We start from the raw sequence: 16,541 nt of genomic DNA on the forward strand, positions 1-16,541 counted from the left end.
GTTTTCTGTTCCGTCCTTTAATTGATGAACCTTGGCGAATGGTTTCACCGAAATCTGAATCTAGGTGTTGGATCAAAGATGCACCTTGGCGTACCAGTAAGATTCTTGTATGATCACTAATTTTGCTTGGCCATAGACCAGCGTCTTTTAAGTTAGCAGCCTTAAATTCAGACACTTCATCGCTCGTAGTGGAAGAACTTGAACTTGGCAAAGTAATAATAATTTCTTCAGATACAGGATTTATTTCAGGTGCAGCAATAGTAGTTTCTTCACGTGCAGTATTACTTGTTTGTTCACGATTGAAGTATTTAATTAGTGCTCCTTTACTTTTTTCTATTTCTTCTTCCTTCTCTTTTCTCTTTTTTCTATAAGCAGCGCCGCTATCTCTCGTTCTTTTCATCTTGGGATGGATTAAAAAAATAATAAAATTTAAATAAAAAACCAAAAAAAATGCATATTTATAATAATTAGACATAATGAACTTACCACTTCGTAATGTAGAAAATTGAGAATTATAAATTTACAAACTGCAAAATTGCACTTTCTTCAGGAGCATCAATGGTCTTAACTTAAAAGACAAACATAACATTCTTAGCAACATAAACATACAATTCTACTTCCACTAATTGATTACAATAGTATTTGCTAAAAAATCTTTATGTTAATACTTTATATTCTAGAGTGTAGAGCTAATAAAATAATAGATTTTAAAGTTTAGACAATAAAATAATAAATTTTATAATGAAAAGCCTATTTCAATGTTAATTTCTGGAAAGCAAAGCCGGTTCGATTATCAAATTTTTCGATGTTTCACCTTGTGCGAAATATCTCTCCAAGAGTATTAACAAACTCTAAAACAGTGGTAGGCAACCCGCGGCCCGCCTTGAACATTTTTCCGGCCCGCGAAATTCATCAAACTTTTACAAAATATATTAATTTTATAATGGCCAAAGTAAAATTAATATTTTTTAACGATTTCTTTTTTTTTATTTCATTTATATTTATATGGTTTTTATATTTATTTTTTATTGTTATACATTTCTTTACAATGTATTCTACGTTTAATATCATTATTATTATAATATCTATGTTTACGTGTAGGAATAAGAGTAAACACAATAATAATAACTCATTATGTTTCAATTTTTCACTCCAAAAAAATGTCTATAGTGTATCTCAATCTAATATGGGAATATATAATTTTATACGTGGCCCGCGGAGTTATGATGCATTTCCAAATTGGCCCGCAAGATCATTTGGGTTGGCCATCCCTGCTCTAAAGTGTATTTAATTTTAATATTTATTAATTAATTTTAATATATTTAATTTTATTTAAATAATAACGAGTAATACATATCAACGTATTTTTAATAAATATCTTATTATGTAATATTTAACTTTTAAATTCAAAAGATTACTTTAATTTCTCAAAAAATATAACATTAAAAATATTCTATTCATTATTAATATTGTGTAATATTTAAAAACTGATATCTATATTAAAAGAATAATCGTTATCAGACAGGTTTTGGTGCTTTCCTGTTGGCTGTTATTTTTTTATTAATTTATTTTTAATTTGAGCTACAATTACAAAATTTGTATGTAATTAACTTCTTAACAAATGTAAGTAATTAATTTTTTAATTTTGGTGTAAGGCAGAAATTCATTTCAAATTTACAAATAAACAGATGATATTTTAAATTAGTACCCACTTTTTTTCATTTACGGTGTTTATTTGTAATTGTGTTATTTTTATAGTTTAATATACGACGCGAATAACGTAAGTCTGATTTTTTAGCAAGTTCAGATTTTGATTGAATAAGGTTATATGAGTGATTTTGCGATTTCAACCAACTTCTTAAAAATATAAAAAAAACTAGTGTTGGCAAAATATCTATCGTCAAATGAAAAATTATTTAATTTAAAAAATGAAGTGTTTTCGTTGTTTTCTAAATTTTTTTTTATCGTTTTTAAATATTTTTAGCAAATTTTTTCAATGAATCTTTTTAAAAGGCCACTATTATATTTAATTTTAAAATTATGTATAAGTAGATAAGTTTTCGACAAACGTTATAAATGATCCATAGGTACTTGCTGTCATACAGTGGAAAAACGTTACAACATCATAACTTACGTTATTCCACAATTGAAATTGTTCATTTTTGACTAAATCCAATATCGTATTATATATTGTAGATACTAGTTAAGTATGAAAAATTTTTCTAATGAATAAATTGTGAAATATAATATTATAAATATCCAAAAATAAATGTATGTAAATGAATTTTTCATCTCAGTAAAGTTGAATATTTACGTATTTACGACTTACAAAGTTATTCGCGTTGCATATTCAATTTAATAACCCAATTTTAACAACCATTAATTGTAAAATTTTATTTATAATTCCGAAACTCCTAAAAAACTACATTCATATGTATCGTGTTTGTATAAATAAATATAACGATGCATTAAAACGTACTTTAAGAATTTCATAAAAAAACACAATAAAAAAATATTATTTGACTTACCTTGTATTAAAGTTGTAATTATATAATTCCAGAAGACCACGAAACCACTGATACAAATTTTACGATGACCCGTCCAAAAATGTAATGAAATATTTCTCTATCCTAAAATGTACTATTTTCACACATCTGTTTGCGCATAAAACTAGAAGAAAGCTGTCGCGCTATTGCAATTTGCCGAATTGAATATGGTCAACTCTGTAAGCTACAAACAATAGGTACCTTATCTCGCCTTTCTGTAACATAACCGTCGTAAAAAGTAGGTAAAATTTGTCTTTCGTCGTCTCCATCGGTATCCGCCTTTCTTTGTAATTAGGTACCATAAAGCACGTATTTTTTTTATACTCGACTTGAACAAGCAATGGGGAACATCTGGTGAAACTTCGAAGAATTCGGCCAAATTTTCGGGTAGGGTAAAAATATTTGTATCTATAGTGGCAGTATTTTATGACCGGCAGAGTCATAAAATCGGCATTTCTTAAAATAATAAATTGGTTATTGTAAAACTATTTCTATTCGTGGATATATATTTATTAGTGCATTCAGGGTTGAGAATCACACTAGTCGACCCCATCGCGAATATGCCGCCCCCAAGCAATTGCCGCCCGGGGCGGCCCGCCCCCCCCCCCCATAGCTACGCCACTGCCACCGAGCAGGTTGCATACCCAAATTTCACATTCCAGAAAAGTATGACCAGGGCCGGATATAGATGTAGTGAGGCACTTGTGAGCTCCCTCAAAACCCCTAATGTATGAGTAGAGGAAAACGGAATGGTATACTAATTGAAACAATAAAAAAGACACACAAAATTATATAACTGTGATAGTAGTAGTAGTAGTAGTAGTAGTAATGATAATAAAAATACTAAAGGACATAAGTTGCTATTATTAAATACAATAAGTCATGATTACTTTAATTACCAATTTTTTAAGAGAAAATCAAAACGTATTTGTCATATTGTTTATAAGTCTGTCACTTTCTTAATTATTTTTTATTTTTTTCAGACTTGAAAAAGACCTTTCACCTGAACAGTTAGTAACCATTAAGCTAAGAAACAGCTGTAATATTACTTCTACATTGGGAAAGGCCATCTGCAATTTTTTCTTAATATATAATTTGGTACAGGTGTGTGTGAACAGGTGACCCCTTTCTGTGGACCCCTCACGTATACATGGAAGTGCAAAAGTTCATTAGTTAGTTTCAGATCAACATATTCCATGTATGCTTCCACTAACGGTTCAGGAAATATACAATAAAAACATAACTATATAATTTATAGCTTCTTCTTCGTCCATTATTTTATCAATTGATTAAATTAAATGTGTTACAACTGACAATCTTTTTAAATTGGAGAACCGATCTCATAGATTTTATGCAAAAGACAGTTTAATAATTATTTCAATTGTACTGAAATAAAATGTAAATGCATTGCACAGTAAAAATGTATTAACGCGAAAGACAAACTTTGCGATTATAGTATTTAGAAAAGATAAGCCAAATAGATTTTATAAACTTTTAATACCATAAATAAACTTATATACACACATAAATGGATATAATAAAACAACATAATTTTCGCATAAAGAACATTAAATTCATCTCCATCAAAGAAAATCAATATAGATACAAGACTGTAAATATTGTTACATTAAAACGACAAGCGTTAGAAAACTCTTCAAAATTTACAATATTTCACCATTACAGAATAATATTACATATTTATATATATGGATTTTTTATACTTCAGTTTCAATTAATTTTATAATAAACTAAGAATATCGTTAAAATTATGACTAACGTATTGCATCATCAACGTTCGTAAAACACTTCTTCATCGGACAAATTTCACAGAACTCTTCGAACAACCACCGTGAAGTCAAAAGCTCAATTCCTCACAAAATCTACGTTTTTTTCACTAGAATTATTTATAAATATAATAGACGTGGCTATCATCGAAAGCTCAAAGTAAAAAAGACAACACACAACTTTGCAAAACAATTAAATAATAAATTTATTATTAATAATAAAATTTTGTTCATTGTGAATTGTTTATACAATATAATAATATAAAAAGCACTGTAATTTAATCACTTTTTGTTTATAAATTATTTTATACATACAAACAATAATAACTTAAATAACATCAATTGCACTTACACAATTTAGGACACTGTACACGTTAAGATAGTATAAGATCGATTATCATTCTGCAGTCCATTTATATATAAAGTAATAAGATAATATACAAAATATTCAGTGTCGTTTAATCATGATGCAAAGATAATATTCAGCGTGCTAGGGTTTAACATAATAAATTAAATGGCTGTCTTATATTTTTTTGTGTTATTATTACACGTGGTGCATCAACCGTACAATATTAACTAAATGCACATCTCTCAATCAGCAACCGATTGAACCATCGGGGTAGTTTTGAAGTAGCAGCAGCTTCATTCGACCGTTGGATCCAATGTAAACGAAATGGAATGATTACTTAAAATATTGAAGTCAAATACAAGGCAATGATCCACAGGGTATATATCACAATATGAGGAAGCAGTCAACTTCAATCATGTACTATTAATGCTTATTGCGATAAGACGTTTTCACATTACGTAGCTGTGGGGAGGTCCTGGCTGCGCTTGGTGATATATTCCACTAGGTGGGGCTCCACTAAAAATATATTTAATAATCAACAATTCATAGAAATATTTACAAATGATCCTTACATAAATGAATAAATGAAATCTGTGATTTTGATACAGACCTTGGTTGTGGGAGCGATGTGAACGGCAGATGTTGTCCAGGCCCCGAAAGCTGAGGCGTCTGCGGCGGAGCGCCCGGCCCCGACATGTGTGGATGAGAGTTCATTTGGTTCATGGGTCCCAGCGGCGGAATGGGTCCGATCTGATGATTTTGATGAGGCAACATTCCGGGCGATATGCTCATGTGTGAAGGTATCCCTGGCGGATGTCCTCCAGGCATCATACCAGCGGCCGTGCCAGGAGGTGGGGCATGAGCGGGATGAGGAGCTTGTGTATAAAACGGAGGCATCGAGCTCATCGGTCCGTACGCCGACGTTCCGTTATACATCTAAAATCAGTAGATACGTGGATTAGATCATGATAAGTTGTTTATGTTGTGATCTGTCAATACATACCATATGTGGCATCTGTTGAGGGTAATGCACCTGAGGCACTTGTCCCAAATGTGCCGGCTCTCTCATCAAAGTGTGGTAAAGATTGAGTGCATCTACCAGATCTGAACTCAACTGAGTAAGATGCGCATGCTTCCTATCGACTTTCTCTAATTCTAAATCGATCAAAGGACCCATTCTATTGACTTCGGCTGAAAATAGACAATAGTAATCATATATCTATCCTTTACGAGATTTCCTTTATAAGTGTCGAGAGCATTGATAGTTCATTACTTTCTCTCGACTACATTAAATAAATACAGTTGAACCTCGAATAGTGTGAAAATTTCTATTGCTATTGTATCAATCATGAAATGCACATTTTTTCTAGGGTGTAGTATATATTTAGTATAATAATATAAAACGTGCGTGATTTGTAAGACTAACGTTAAGAACTGTTGACTCATATATGCGTCATTTACAATTTTAACGCCAATGATCAAATGAGTTAGAGACAATGTTATAAAAAGCTGTATCAAGATTTTCTCATTAAGCCGCAATACACGTACATGAGTAGATGTACATTGGATATAAACTAAGACTCTTTGGTAAAATTATTCAAGGATCAACTGTACATCTAACTTATTATTTTACCTTCAAGATACAGCATCTCTTGCGTATCGGTTGAGCTATCCTCCGGATTGGCATCGTTCAACAATGATAACAAACGATCGATTTTAGCTTCGTTGATTTCTACTGGTTCATCCGGATCCGGAGAATGAGAACTCTCTATATTTTTTACTTCTACACTATCGTTAAACTGGACCGATTTTCGTTCATTTTCTAAAACATCAATACGATTAATTACTGTAAATTCATACAGCCGATATATATATGCATACTGATCGCTTACTTTGAGTTTCAATAGACAGATCAGTTGTTACAAAGTTGGCCGGAAACAAACCGTCGCCTCGCTGATTATAACCCTTCCACCAATTCGGATCGCTCGAATCGGAAACGTGAACTGAAATCAAACATCAATCATTATACGGAACTTATGCTAAAACATGATATTTTTAATACGTACTAATTTCTCCGGCTAAGAAGGTCAGCTCGTTATCTTCAGCTGCTTCAAAGTCATAGAGCGCCCGAACTTTATACGCCTCTTGTGTGACAGTAGAAGTCAATTGAGACATTGTCGGATACAATGAAGCCGAAGCCGAAGCTGAAGCTGAAGCTACAGCCGTTGCCTTTAAATTTAAACAATTCAGATTACTTTCTATAGAAGCATTAAAACTAAGCATGTTTTCGTCATATCTGCTAATTGGTGATACTACGCGGAAAATTATCTTAAAATTAGATATTCCAAAAACACTACAAAACTCTGTCGATCGACTTATAAAGCAGAAATTTGAGGTGTGCCTTCCAAGATGTTTTTGATTTGAAGAAATCAAAGAATATGAAAATAATTTTTAATTATTTAGTACTTCATACAAAGTGACATTCAAATGGAATTGATCCAAATCCAGTGCAACATGGTGCTAAAATAAAAAAAAATTCCGGGTTCATATTTATACATGCCAGAAGTAAGTTTGCAGAAAATATATTGACGATGTTTGGTAGTACGTTTATTTTATTTATTTATGTACAATTATATTTTAAAATGTAAAAACCTGTTTTGTTGTATTCATGGAGTGTTCACTGTTCTTACCAAGACTCACTTGCCAGCACTTGCTTACATAATTTTTTACATAAACGTATTTATGTAGAATAAATACGTTTTAAAATTTAAACAGGTTAGGTGTGAACGAGCGATAGCGATTGAGCGTAGATCAAAACAGTGAATACCCCGTGAATAACTCACTGCAACGAATCTACTTGAAAAATGTCATTTATAATTGTATATAAATAAATGAATAAATGCTTTTTTTAAATTAATTTGACAGTATCGTACAATTAACTTATTAAATATATTATTCAAACCAAGTTTTGGTACTTGTTTATTATTGCGGCGCCACATGCAAATTTATACTGTAACAGATGCGTTTTCATTTGAAATTCCTAATGCTTTCTTACTCAGGCGCTAAGCAGGGATCGCATTTGAGGGGCCATGTGAGGGCATTCCCCCCCCCTTGAATTTAACCAGAAAATTGCATGTCATCTAATGAAATACTATGAATTTGAATGAAATCGAAACCTTAAAAAAATGACTGGCCAACTTTTGCCTCATTATTTTACCCCCGTAAAAATCTGAAATGTCTTTTATTTTAAACCAGAAATTTTCAGGTTATCCCTCAAAGAAAATCTAAAAAACAGATTTAATCTATCCTGAAAATATTTTTTAAAATGTATTTTCAGTGAAATCCTAACGGAATATATTTTCACCAATAGATACATATTTTTAACAGTAACAATATAATTTATCTGGCAAGTGCAATTAAAATTATATATTTTCAACTTTTCCATACGTAGTAATAAATACATTTATATACTTATCATTATTTATTCACATGCAATGTATAAATGTTATAGTGAATGTGTATTCTTCAGTGAAGTTATATTTTTTCTAGTGAAGTCCAAATACATTTTCACTAGTAGATATACATATATTTCTATTAGCGAAAATATAATTTAACTGATAGGAACTAGTGAAATTATATCCTGCACTAAAATGACTATGAAACACAATTTGACAGTTGTGAAACCTCTGTTTGCTGTTCCAGTTTTAGAACTTTCATTAGGTTTAAAATACAGAGTAAGGCAACTCATCTCTCAGGGGAAAATAACCGGAATGAGAAATACAGACAGACGTCACATAAATGTGTTTAGCAAAGTATATTCAAACCACTTCTGATATGAGTGTTAATTAAAATATATTTAAACCGAATTTTGGTCAATAGGAGGGCGCAAAAACAATTTTCACTTCTCCGAAATCAAAAATTCAGATGAAAAGCAATAAAATCGTGTCGGCGCCGTCGCAGTAGGAATGCTCGGTAATGAGCGTTTCCACTGCAACAGCACGATTTTATTTGCTTTTTACGTGGATTTTTGACTTCTAAGAAGGGATAATTGTTTTTGGCGCTCTCCTATTGGTCAAAATTCGGTTTAGATATTGCTTCATTTACAGTCGCCCGTCATCAACCGTTTATGCAGTTAAAGTTTTGAATGTCTATTTCTCCGACCTTTCGGCCTTCATGTCTTGCAGTGGGAGCTGCCGGCTTATCATACCAATAGCCGGGCAGATGTGAAATCTCTCGTACACTTTACATCCCGACGATTGTGATCTAAATTTAAGGAATACGAAAAGAATTTTCCAGAATCGCTTTTTATATCACTTCAACGCTCAGTATGGAACTTTTTTAAAAGTTTGATGTTTATTGCTTTGTCATACTTTAGGAATAATTTACAATGTTTAAAAAATAATTTACGATCAAATTAACTAGCATCTAGTGTTTAAACAAAGACCTCTTTAATGGTCCTTCACATGGAAGTCAGCAGCGGCAATAAAAATAATTATGCCTTGAAATATTTTTTTCTGAAAATATAAACATTGATCTATACATGGCAGCACAAAACGCTTTAGTTTTTGCGGGTAAATACTACCAGACCCATCGTTAAACATCAGAAGTCATAAAATGTATCACTACTCATCCCATGAGCAGCAGACAAAGCGGGTAGAAATTACTCGACCCGTTGGGTAGTGTTCGAGTATATGACAATGTGAAATCGCTAAATGCTCACTTAATTTAATGCTTTTTAAGTCTCTTTACAAAATAAAAGAGGAATGATTAAGTGGATACATAGTACTCGAAGAGTCTAAAAACTCTTTTCTTGTTGGGGAAAATGCATAGCATGTGGACTAATTAGAAAAAAGTTTTTATATATCTATAAGAAAAAGTATTTATTTTGAGATTTTTCAAGAAGCGAAAATGACTCGAAAATAAAAAAATCGTGCAAAAATAAACCGAATGAGTCATGAGTTAATCTTTTTAAAAACTTATTGAGAAACAACATTGATCCAATCACCGAGAAGGCCGAGAGCTCACCAAAAAGCAAAAAGATACTGTCGAATGAAAGATGATGATGAACACAACTTACAGTATTTCTCGGTGATGACTGTTTGCTCTCTTGCAACGACAGTTCGATCGCTCTTTCGATATCGTCCTGCTCTTTCTGGGCCAACACGGCCGACGAAGAAGAATTGAACGTTCTAGAGCTATATTCTTTTTTCCTAGACGGCTGTGTCAAATATAAACTAATTAGACTTCAAACTCTAACAACATTATCTTATCAAATCTAATAATACACAAACCATATCGGAAACGTCGTTGAAATCAACGCCTTCGCTCTTCAACTTTGCCATCAGCGACGGAATAAGATTCAGCTGCGGATCCGACTTGAATTCTCCTTCGCACCACTTCTTCAACAGCCCTTTAAACTTCTGGGCCACCGGCGGCTGAGCCCTGGATAGCAATTTTCTATATTCAGTCTCAAAGTCCCTCGACGCAATCTCCAGGTGGAAATTGCGTCCGCAGTTGTTCACGCAAGCATCCAACAGCTGAAAGATAAGTATGTTAATATTGACAAATATACTTGTATGCGTGCATTTAAGATAGTACTTACGGTTATCGCTTGGACAACTATGTGAGGGTCTTGATTACCGAGTCGTTTGACGATTGAACGCAGACAATCTTTAGCATTGAGCGACGATGTGCCGACTTTGTCGCATATATCCATTATATGACCCCAGTCCTCTGAGGTATTCTTCTCGCTGGTTGCCTTTTCTAAATAAGCATTAATAAAAAAAATTAAATTAATCATCAATATCAAATTTCAGTAAACTTTTAAGCAAACATATTTGAACTGAACTATTGTTCTTTTACAATAACATAAGTCAAAATTCTTTAAATGTTTCATATCATATTACCAAAAAATCAATGTGAAATTTTATCAGGTAGAAGCAATATTAGATTAGATAAAACGAATTATGATTAATATTAATTTAATAAGAATTGTTATTAAAAAGATGATAATGAAAATGTTAATTTAATCAATTTTAGAATATTTTTAAATTACAAAAAGAATTGTAATAGACGTTTTAAACCAGTTTTAGCCAAAAGTTCCAAACAAATCTAAATTCTATGAAAGCTTCTGAACTTGTTTGTCATTTGCGTTCGAAGCATAGCAACCTCGCAGATAAGCCACTAAATATTATTTTTAATATTACATTGCAAATTCAGAAATGTCAAACGAAGATGATAAGTCGCTACTTTGAGCATCTTATTTAGCTACTCTTTGAATATGTAAAATGAGAAAAAAAACAGTGAGAAGTTAATAAAGCCTCGCATCTTAGATGCAGCTTCGGAACTTTTAAGTGCTAATGCTGCTGAAAAACTTACTGCTTTTGAACACTTGATATGGCCATCGATATTGAATATAACAATGCAAATAAGTAAAGATAAAGTAATAAAGATGTTATGCACTTCAACTAGATGAATCAACTGATGTGAATTTTCATGCTATCCTACTTTGCTTTATGAGGTTATAGTAAAGCTGAAGATTTTAGGGAGGAACTTCTTTATTGCCTTGAATTACCTAAACGGACTACTAGTTCAGAAATAATTACCGCTCTTGATGAGTACATACAAGCGCAGATGTGTCGGTGTGTGCAGACGGTGCTACAACATTACCGAATATCACTCGAGTGAAGTTTTAAAAATAAAGTCGCTCATCTTTTTAAACATCAAATGTCTCTGTTTTTAATATGTTTAAAATAACGAAGGAATGCATCATTTTATGATGACATACCACTTAGCAGAAACAGAACAAAACTCAGTGAAACGAAAGCCGTTTCATCGAATTTCATAGCGAAACCATTTTTTATTTTACGCAAACATTCGGATGGAAAGCACAGTTTTGCGACACCTGCTTCTTAGATAAGCGTTAAACCAGTGCTCTTCAACCTTTTTACATCCGCAGCCCGGCAAAAATGGGAAAAATATTTCGCAGAAATGGCGTCAACCCAAAATAAAAACCAATGTTAGATAGAATATTATTTATTTAATCTAATGCTATAAATTTTAGTGCGACATTTGCTGCTGCTTTTTTGCAAGCAAATTTGATATACGTGGTTGCAGCGTGTTTTCTAAGACGAAGCGCTGAACTAACATCCAATCGATTCCTCTGTTTGGTTTTTATTACTGACATAGATGAAAAAGTCTTTTCACACATATATGAAGTTGAAAAGTCTACCAAGGCTGTGTCTCATCAGTAGGGGATTCCCTGAATTTTATACTCCCCGAATCGGATGAAAGTTTGCACGGGCCGGCGCCGGTCCGTGGACCACCAGGTTAAAGACCACTGCGTTAAACGATAATAAAAAATGGGTTTTTCCGACATTTTGTTTTGTGTAAGGAACGAATTCTGCAAATTTCGGTCATAGTAGACACAGCTGATAAACGTTTTATTCACAAATGTTTTTCAAAGGCGTAAAAGTATTTTTTTGTTGAGTAGAACCATCTCATTGTACATATAACACTTTGAAACAGATAAATGCGCATAAAGGACCATGGATGTTGGAGCTGCACTAGTCACTCACGTATATTGAAAGAAAAACGACTACCCGTGCTGCTCAAGTATACGAAATTTTTTCATTCTAAGATTTTTTCAAATTTCATTTGAGATAGTATAAACAAATATTTTACGAATATTCGATTGAGAACCGTAATCCCAACACCTTTGATTCATAAAAACATTAAAAAGTCAAAGATTCATGACACACAATGCAACGATTAATCAAAAAATTAAATAAACTGATTGTGTTGAAGATAAAAAATGAGTAAGAGGTGTCGAAAAAGATTGATTACGATCCAACTGAGTATGAATACAAAATTTAAGAAAGTTCTCTCTATGCAATTGACTTTGGTTGACCCTTTAACTGTTCAAATGCACTTAATTAAAATAGGATTGAAGGGGTATGTGAAAAACTGTTCACAATTGGCAATAATGGGTCAATTCAAATTTATGACTGCTTTTCGGCAACTGGACTTTGACATCTGGTATTAAATAAAACAGTATTAGAAAATGATTAAAAAACACACTAAATCTGAATTTCGTTTTCAGGGCCACGATTTTTATTTTCAGAAAGACAACAACTACAGACAAGTAATATGTTAAAAAAATATTTGGAAAACAAAAGCGAGAAACCAAATAAAAACTTAATTTACGCCACCTCAAAATAATTGAGCATTAAATAGGACTCGGCAAAAAAAGGTACTAAAACATTCCAATTCAACAAGTTCTGATAGAAGAATGGTTGCAAATATACAAAAGTGATACTATACAAAAACTTTTTGAAATTATGCCTGAAAAAATTATGTTTTAGTTGTGTTGTATATATTTTTAAGATTATTTTATACATTTTAGGTTGTAAATTATATGTTTAAGTAAATATTAAATGAATAAAAACATTACTTTTATTTATTCTCCTTAAAAGTTTTGCACAGTAGTGAATAAGTCACTTACAGGGATGAAATTTATTTCTGTTTATTGCGCGAATGTCCATTAAATGGTTTAACCCTTTAGGTGCGGCAGGTGTTTTTTAATAAGTCTGCGAAAAATGACAATAATCCATGCAAAAAAAAAAGTGTTTATTTTGATTATTTTTATGATAATTTATTATTTAATACATGTTACTTAACCTATATCCATCTACATTTTATTTATTATTTGAGATAAAAGGGGGGGGGGGGAAATATAAAATTAGTAACGTAATGACAAAAAAAAATGTTGCAATATATGTATCTTTGATAATAAATTGTATCTTTGATAATAATTTTTTTTCTCAATGGCTTCGAAAAAAAAACTAAATAATATTGTTTGTAAATATTTCCGTTGTTCATTCATAAATTTCTGAGAGGGACACGTGTTTTAAATACATTGACCGAGTTTCATACTGATTGGTAAGGCGAGACGTTTTTTATGGCCGTGACTATATATCGTTCCGCCGCACTCAAGAGGCATAAAGTATCGGAACGATATATCGTTCCACCGCACTCAAAGGGTTAAGAGCACTTGCAAAAAGGCCAAATACAAAGGAATAAGTTCATACATCATTAGCAATATTGCGGATTTTTGAAGTCTAACAAGTCACTTATTGGACAATAGCAAATAGTGTTTCTGCCCCCGAATAACAAATATTAACAGGACCAGTGTATCTCAAACTAGGGTCAGTGTTTAAATCAATTTTTGGGCAATATTTAATATTAGATGGCCAATATTTATATTTATTAATACAGGTTTGACATATTTGAAACCACGAATTCCAACAACTTGGCGCTGCAATGAAAAGAAAGCTGAGATCAAGCTTTCAAAATGTAACTTGAGCTATGACATGCAAAATTAGAGAAGTAGAGCTTTTGAAAAACTATTTCCACAGCTGAATATATATATTGATGAAAATGAGTTTAACATTGATGACGATATCTTTGAGGTGATGAAACAACAAAAGAATTTCTAGGTCAACTAGATCAATTCTACGTACCCCTTTTTTGATAAAACTATGTCAAAACGAAGATTTGAAAAAATTAGACAATTTTTATAATATTAATACGTACGATCCTAAAAATCATCCGAACCCCAAACTTCTCTAAATATAATCTCTAAAATTAAAATAAATTCAGCTAAAAAACCTTTAGAAAAACAAGGGTGAAATAATAGCCTATATATTAGTTGTAGTTAATTTAAATTTGAAACGAGTCCGCGAGCCATAATTTTTTTCAGAAACAATGAACGTATATTTAGTATTATTGTGTATTTTGTTCGCAATTACCCCACCATCGCCTGATCCTTTATTGTTTACCACACGTTAACTCGATTCAGTATTACATGACGACATATGACGAAATGTTTGAAAACGTTTAACCAAAATGATGTACATACAAGTTCAAGGCGAAGTGTAATTCGATCGACGTAAAAAACGTCGCAGTTACCCGATCGAGTATAAATCGACAGAATCGGATCGTGCAGCGACTCGGGAAGCGATATTGGGGAGGTAAAAGCGAACGACCTTCCCCGACGAGCTGGGGCAAGGTTAAAGAACTTTGGGCGAAATGACGTGACCCATTCGAGGGTGTCCGCTTTGACTCCGCTATGGTGTCTGTGTCTGTGTCCTTGACTATCTGCTTTGACGGGGCGGATTCTCACCGACATCGGTGTCGAAAGGCGAGCTGAATCCGAAGATACCCATGATGCAGCCGAACGATGACTAACAACAACCGAGTGACATCTCCCTACTCGCCACTTTGGCAACACGGATCGGCGCTACCAACCTGACAAAAAATCATGGCCACGAATACGATTATTGCGGTTGACATTTTATTTTTCGATTATTTTGTTTTGCGCATCAATTATATTGAAAAAAAACTCAATACCAAATTAATTAATATTATTTTACTACAGTATTATTATACAAAATATTTTTCTTTAGCTGCTAAAATCGTAAAATATAACGTTATATGCTTAAATTGGTAATTATTTATATTATATCTCAAAAATATATTTTTTATAAAAAAAAAATATTTTAAGCTTTTTTTCAGAGTTTTTTTTAATTTTTTAAACAAATTACTTATACAACCAATTATGCAATTAAAAAAACAGATAAAGTATATATTATGTGGATATGCGATAATTTGCAAAAAATCGTAATCCAAATGCAAAAGTTGGAAAAATTTATGCTCGAAATACGTATTTCTAACTGATATATAAAATTGTCGTACATGAAGTGGTCGATTTTTTGAATAAGTGAAAAACGTTTTTTTTTAACTACATTTACAGAAATTGTATTTTACCAAAAATTTAACAATGATTGTATCTAATATTTACAAAACTCTTTATTTCTAGAGGTTGTGAAGTTGTCACAGGCTTTTATAATATCACTCTGAATATTAAATTTCACATATCAAAAAAATTAGTAAATGTTTAAAATTGTAATAATCTCTAAGGAAAATGTCATATTTTCGCGCTTCGCGGTTTGGATGACGTCCGGGTGGCGGCTGCCACTGCGCTCTGGCGCGTCACCTAATGCGCCGCACTTTTGCGCGAAGAAACACACGTATATTCCATCCAAGATGTGAGCGCTCATCATCGTTGTGTTGGAAATAAGGGTGCGTGTACGCATGCATGCATACATACAGTTTTCCGCGAATTTGTTTACATCGATAGGAGAACATTACCAATACTAAATCAGGCAAGGGTAGGGTGACCATACGTTGGAAATTTAATTAAAAAATATAATGTGTTATGTTTTTATTATAAATGATTGTCATGTTGTGTATTTATGTAATCAATAAAACAATTCCTGTAATATACTGTTAGTATTTTTTTTAAATACTATATTAAACAGTTATTCAACCTAGAGAGTGATTCTAAAACTGCTATCATGTTTTTGAGTTAAATATATATATAAATAAACAAAATATGTAAGAAAGTGATATTTTACACTTTCCTCAACAAATTAAATTAAAAAAGTAAAAATTAATTGTAATTTCACATGGTCACCCTATTATATTTTCTCACCAATACTGTGACGATGAGCAGTCATAATCTTTGTCGGCTTTTGCAAAATTGACAGCAAGCAGCAACTGTGAGTTTATGTTTATGGTTGCTCCCGTGACCACGTTGCAGCGCTCGTCATGCGTCTGAACCAATTCATATTGAAATTGAACCGAGTTACTCGTTTTATTTTATGATTCGAACCACCATTTCATTATCTTTCGCTCACGCTCGTCACTTAACACGCGAGAGAGCGAAAAGAAAAGTTTCACACCGCTCGCGCTTGAAAGAGTAGCTCCGACTTCGGTGCCTTTGACTCGGAACAAATGCCG

General features: G+C 32.3%; 1 protein-coding gene across 6 annotated transcripts; it reads right to left on the reverse strand.

The window, feature by feature from the left end:
* Positions 1 to 4,024: 4,024 nt before the first annotated feature.
* Positions 4,025 to 14,962, reverse strand: Stam (signal transducing adaptor molecule). Of its 6 annotated transcripts, none has more exons than XM_088204866.1 (10): positions 14,863 to 14,962; positions 10,282 to 10,442; positions 9,971 to 10,216; positions 9,757 to 9,897; positions 6,746 to 6,908; positions 6,572 to 6,682; positions 6,313 to 6,501; positions 5,683 to 5,870; positions 5,290 to 5,615; positions 4,025 to 5,195 (listed from the first exon to the last, which is right to left on the reverse strand). In XM_088204866.1, exons 1-10 carry the CDS (start codon positions 14,903 to 14,905, stop codon positions 5,129 to 5,131), a joined length of 1,635 nt encoding a protein of 544 aa, XP_088060992.1. In that variant the 5' UTR covers positions 14,906 to 14,962; the 3' UTR covers positions 4,025 to 5,128. The 6 variants fall into 6 exon arrangements, with proteins under 6 accessions (XP_088060992.1, XP_088060995.1, XP_088060994.1 ...); XM_088204869.1 differs by having other exon boundaries at positions 14,599 to 14,962; XM_088204868.1 differs by having other exon boundaries at positions 10,282 to 13,236; positions 13,732 to 14,962.
* Between the last annotated feature and the right edge of the window lie 1,579 nt (positions 14,963 to 16,541).

This window comes from Plectrocnemia conspersa, unplaced genomic scaffold (genome assembly GCF_051122295.1).
Source record: "Plectrocnemia conspersa isolate PC_06_02 unplaced genomic scaffold, ASM5112229v1 ptg000014l, whole genome shotgun sequence".
In the NCBI taxonomy this organism is placed as follows: domain Eukaryota; kingdom Metazoa; phylum Arthropoda; class Insecta; order Trichoptera; family Polycentropodidae; genus Plectrocnemia; species Plectrocnemia conspersa.

Coding starts and splice junctions, on each gene's coding strand:
- Stam (XM_088204866.1), bottom strand. CDS start 14,905: ATGGGTATCTTCGGATTCAGCTCGCCTTTCGACACCGATGTCG. Junction 10,217..10,281: donor TAGTTGTCCAAGCGATAACC/GTAAGTACTATC, acceptor CTTATCTTTCAG/CTGTTGGATGCTTGCGTGAA. Junction 5,616..5,682: donor CTCAACAGATGCCACATATG/GTATGTATTGAC, acceptor TACTGATTTTAG/ATGTATAACGGAACGTCGGC.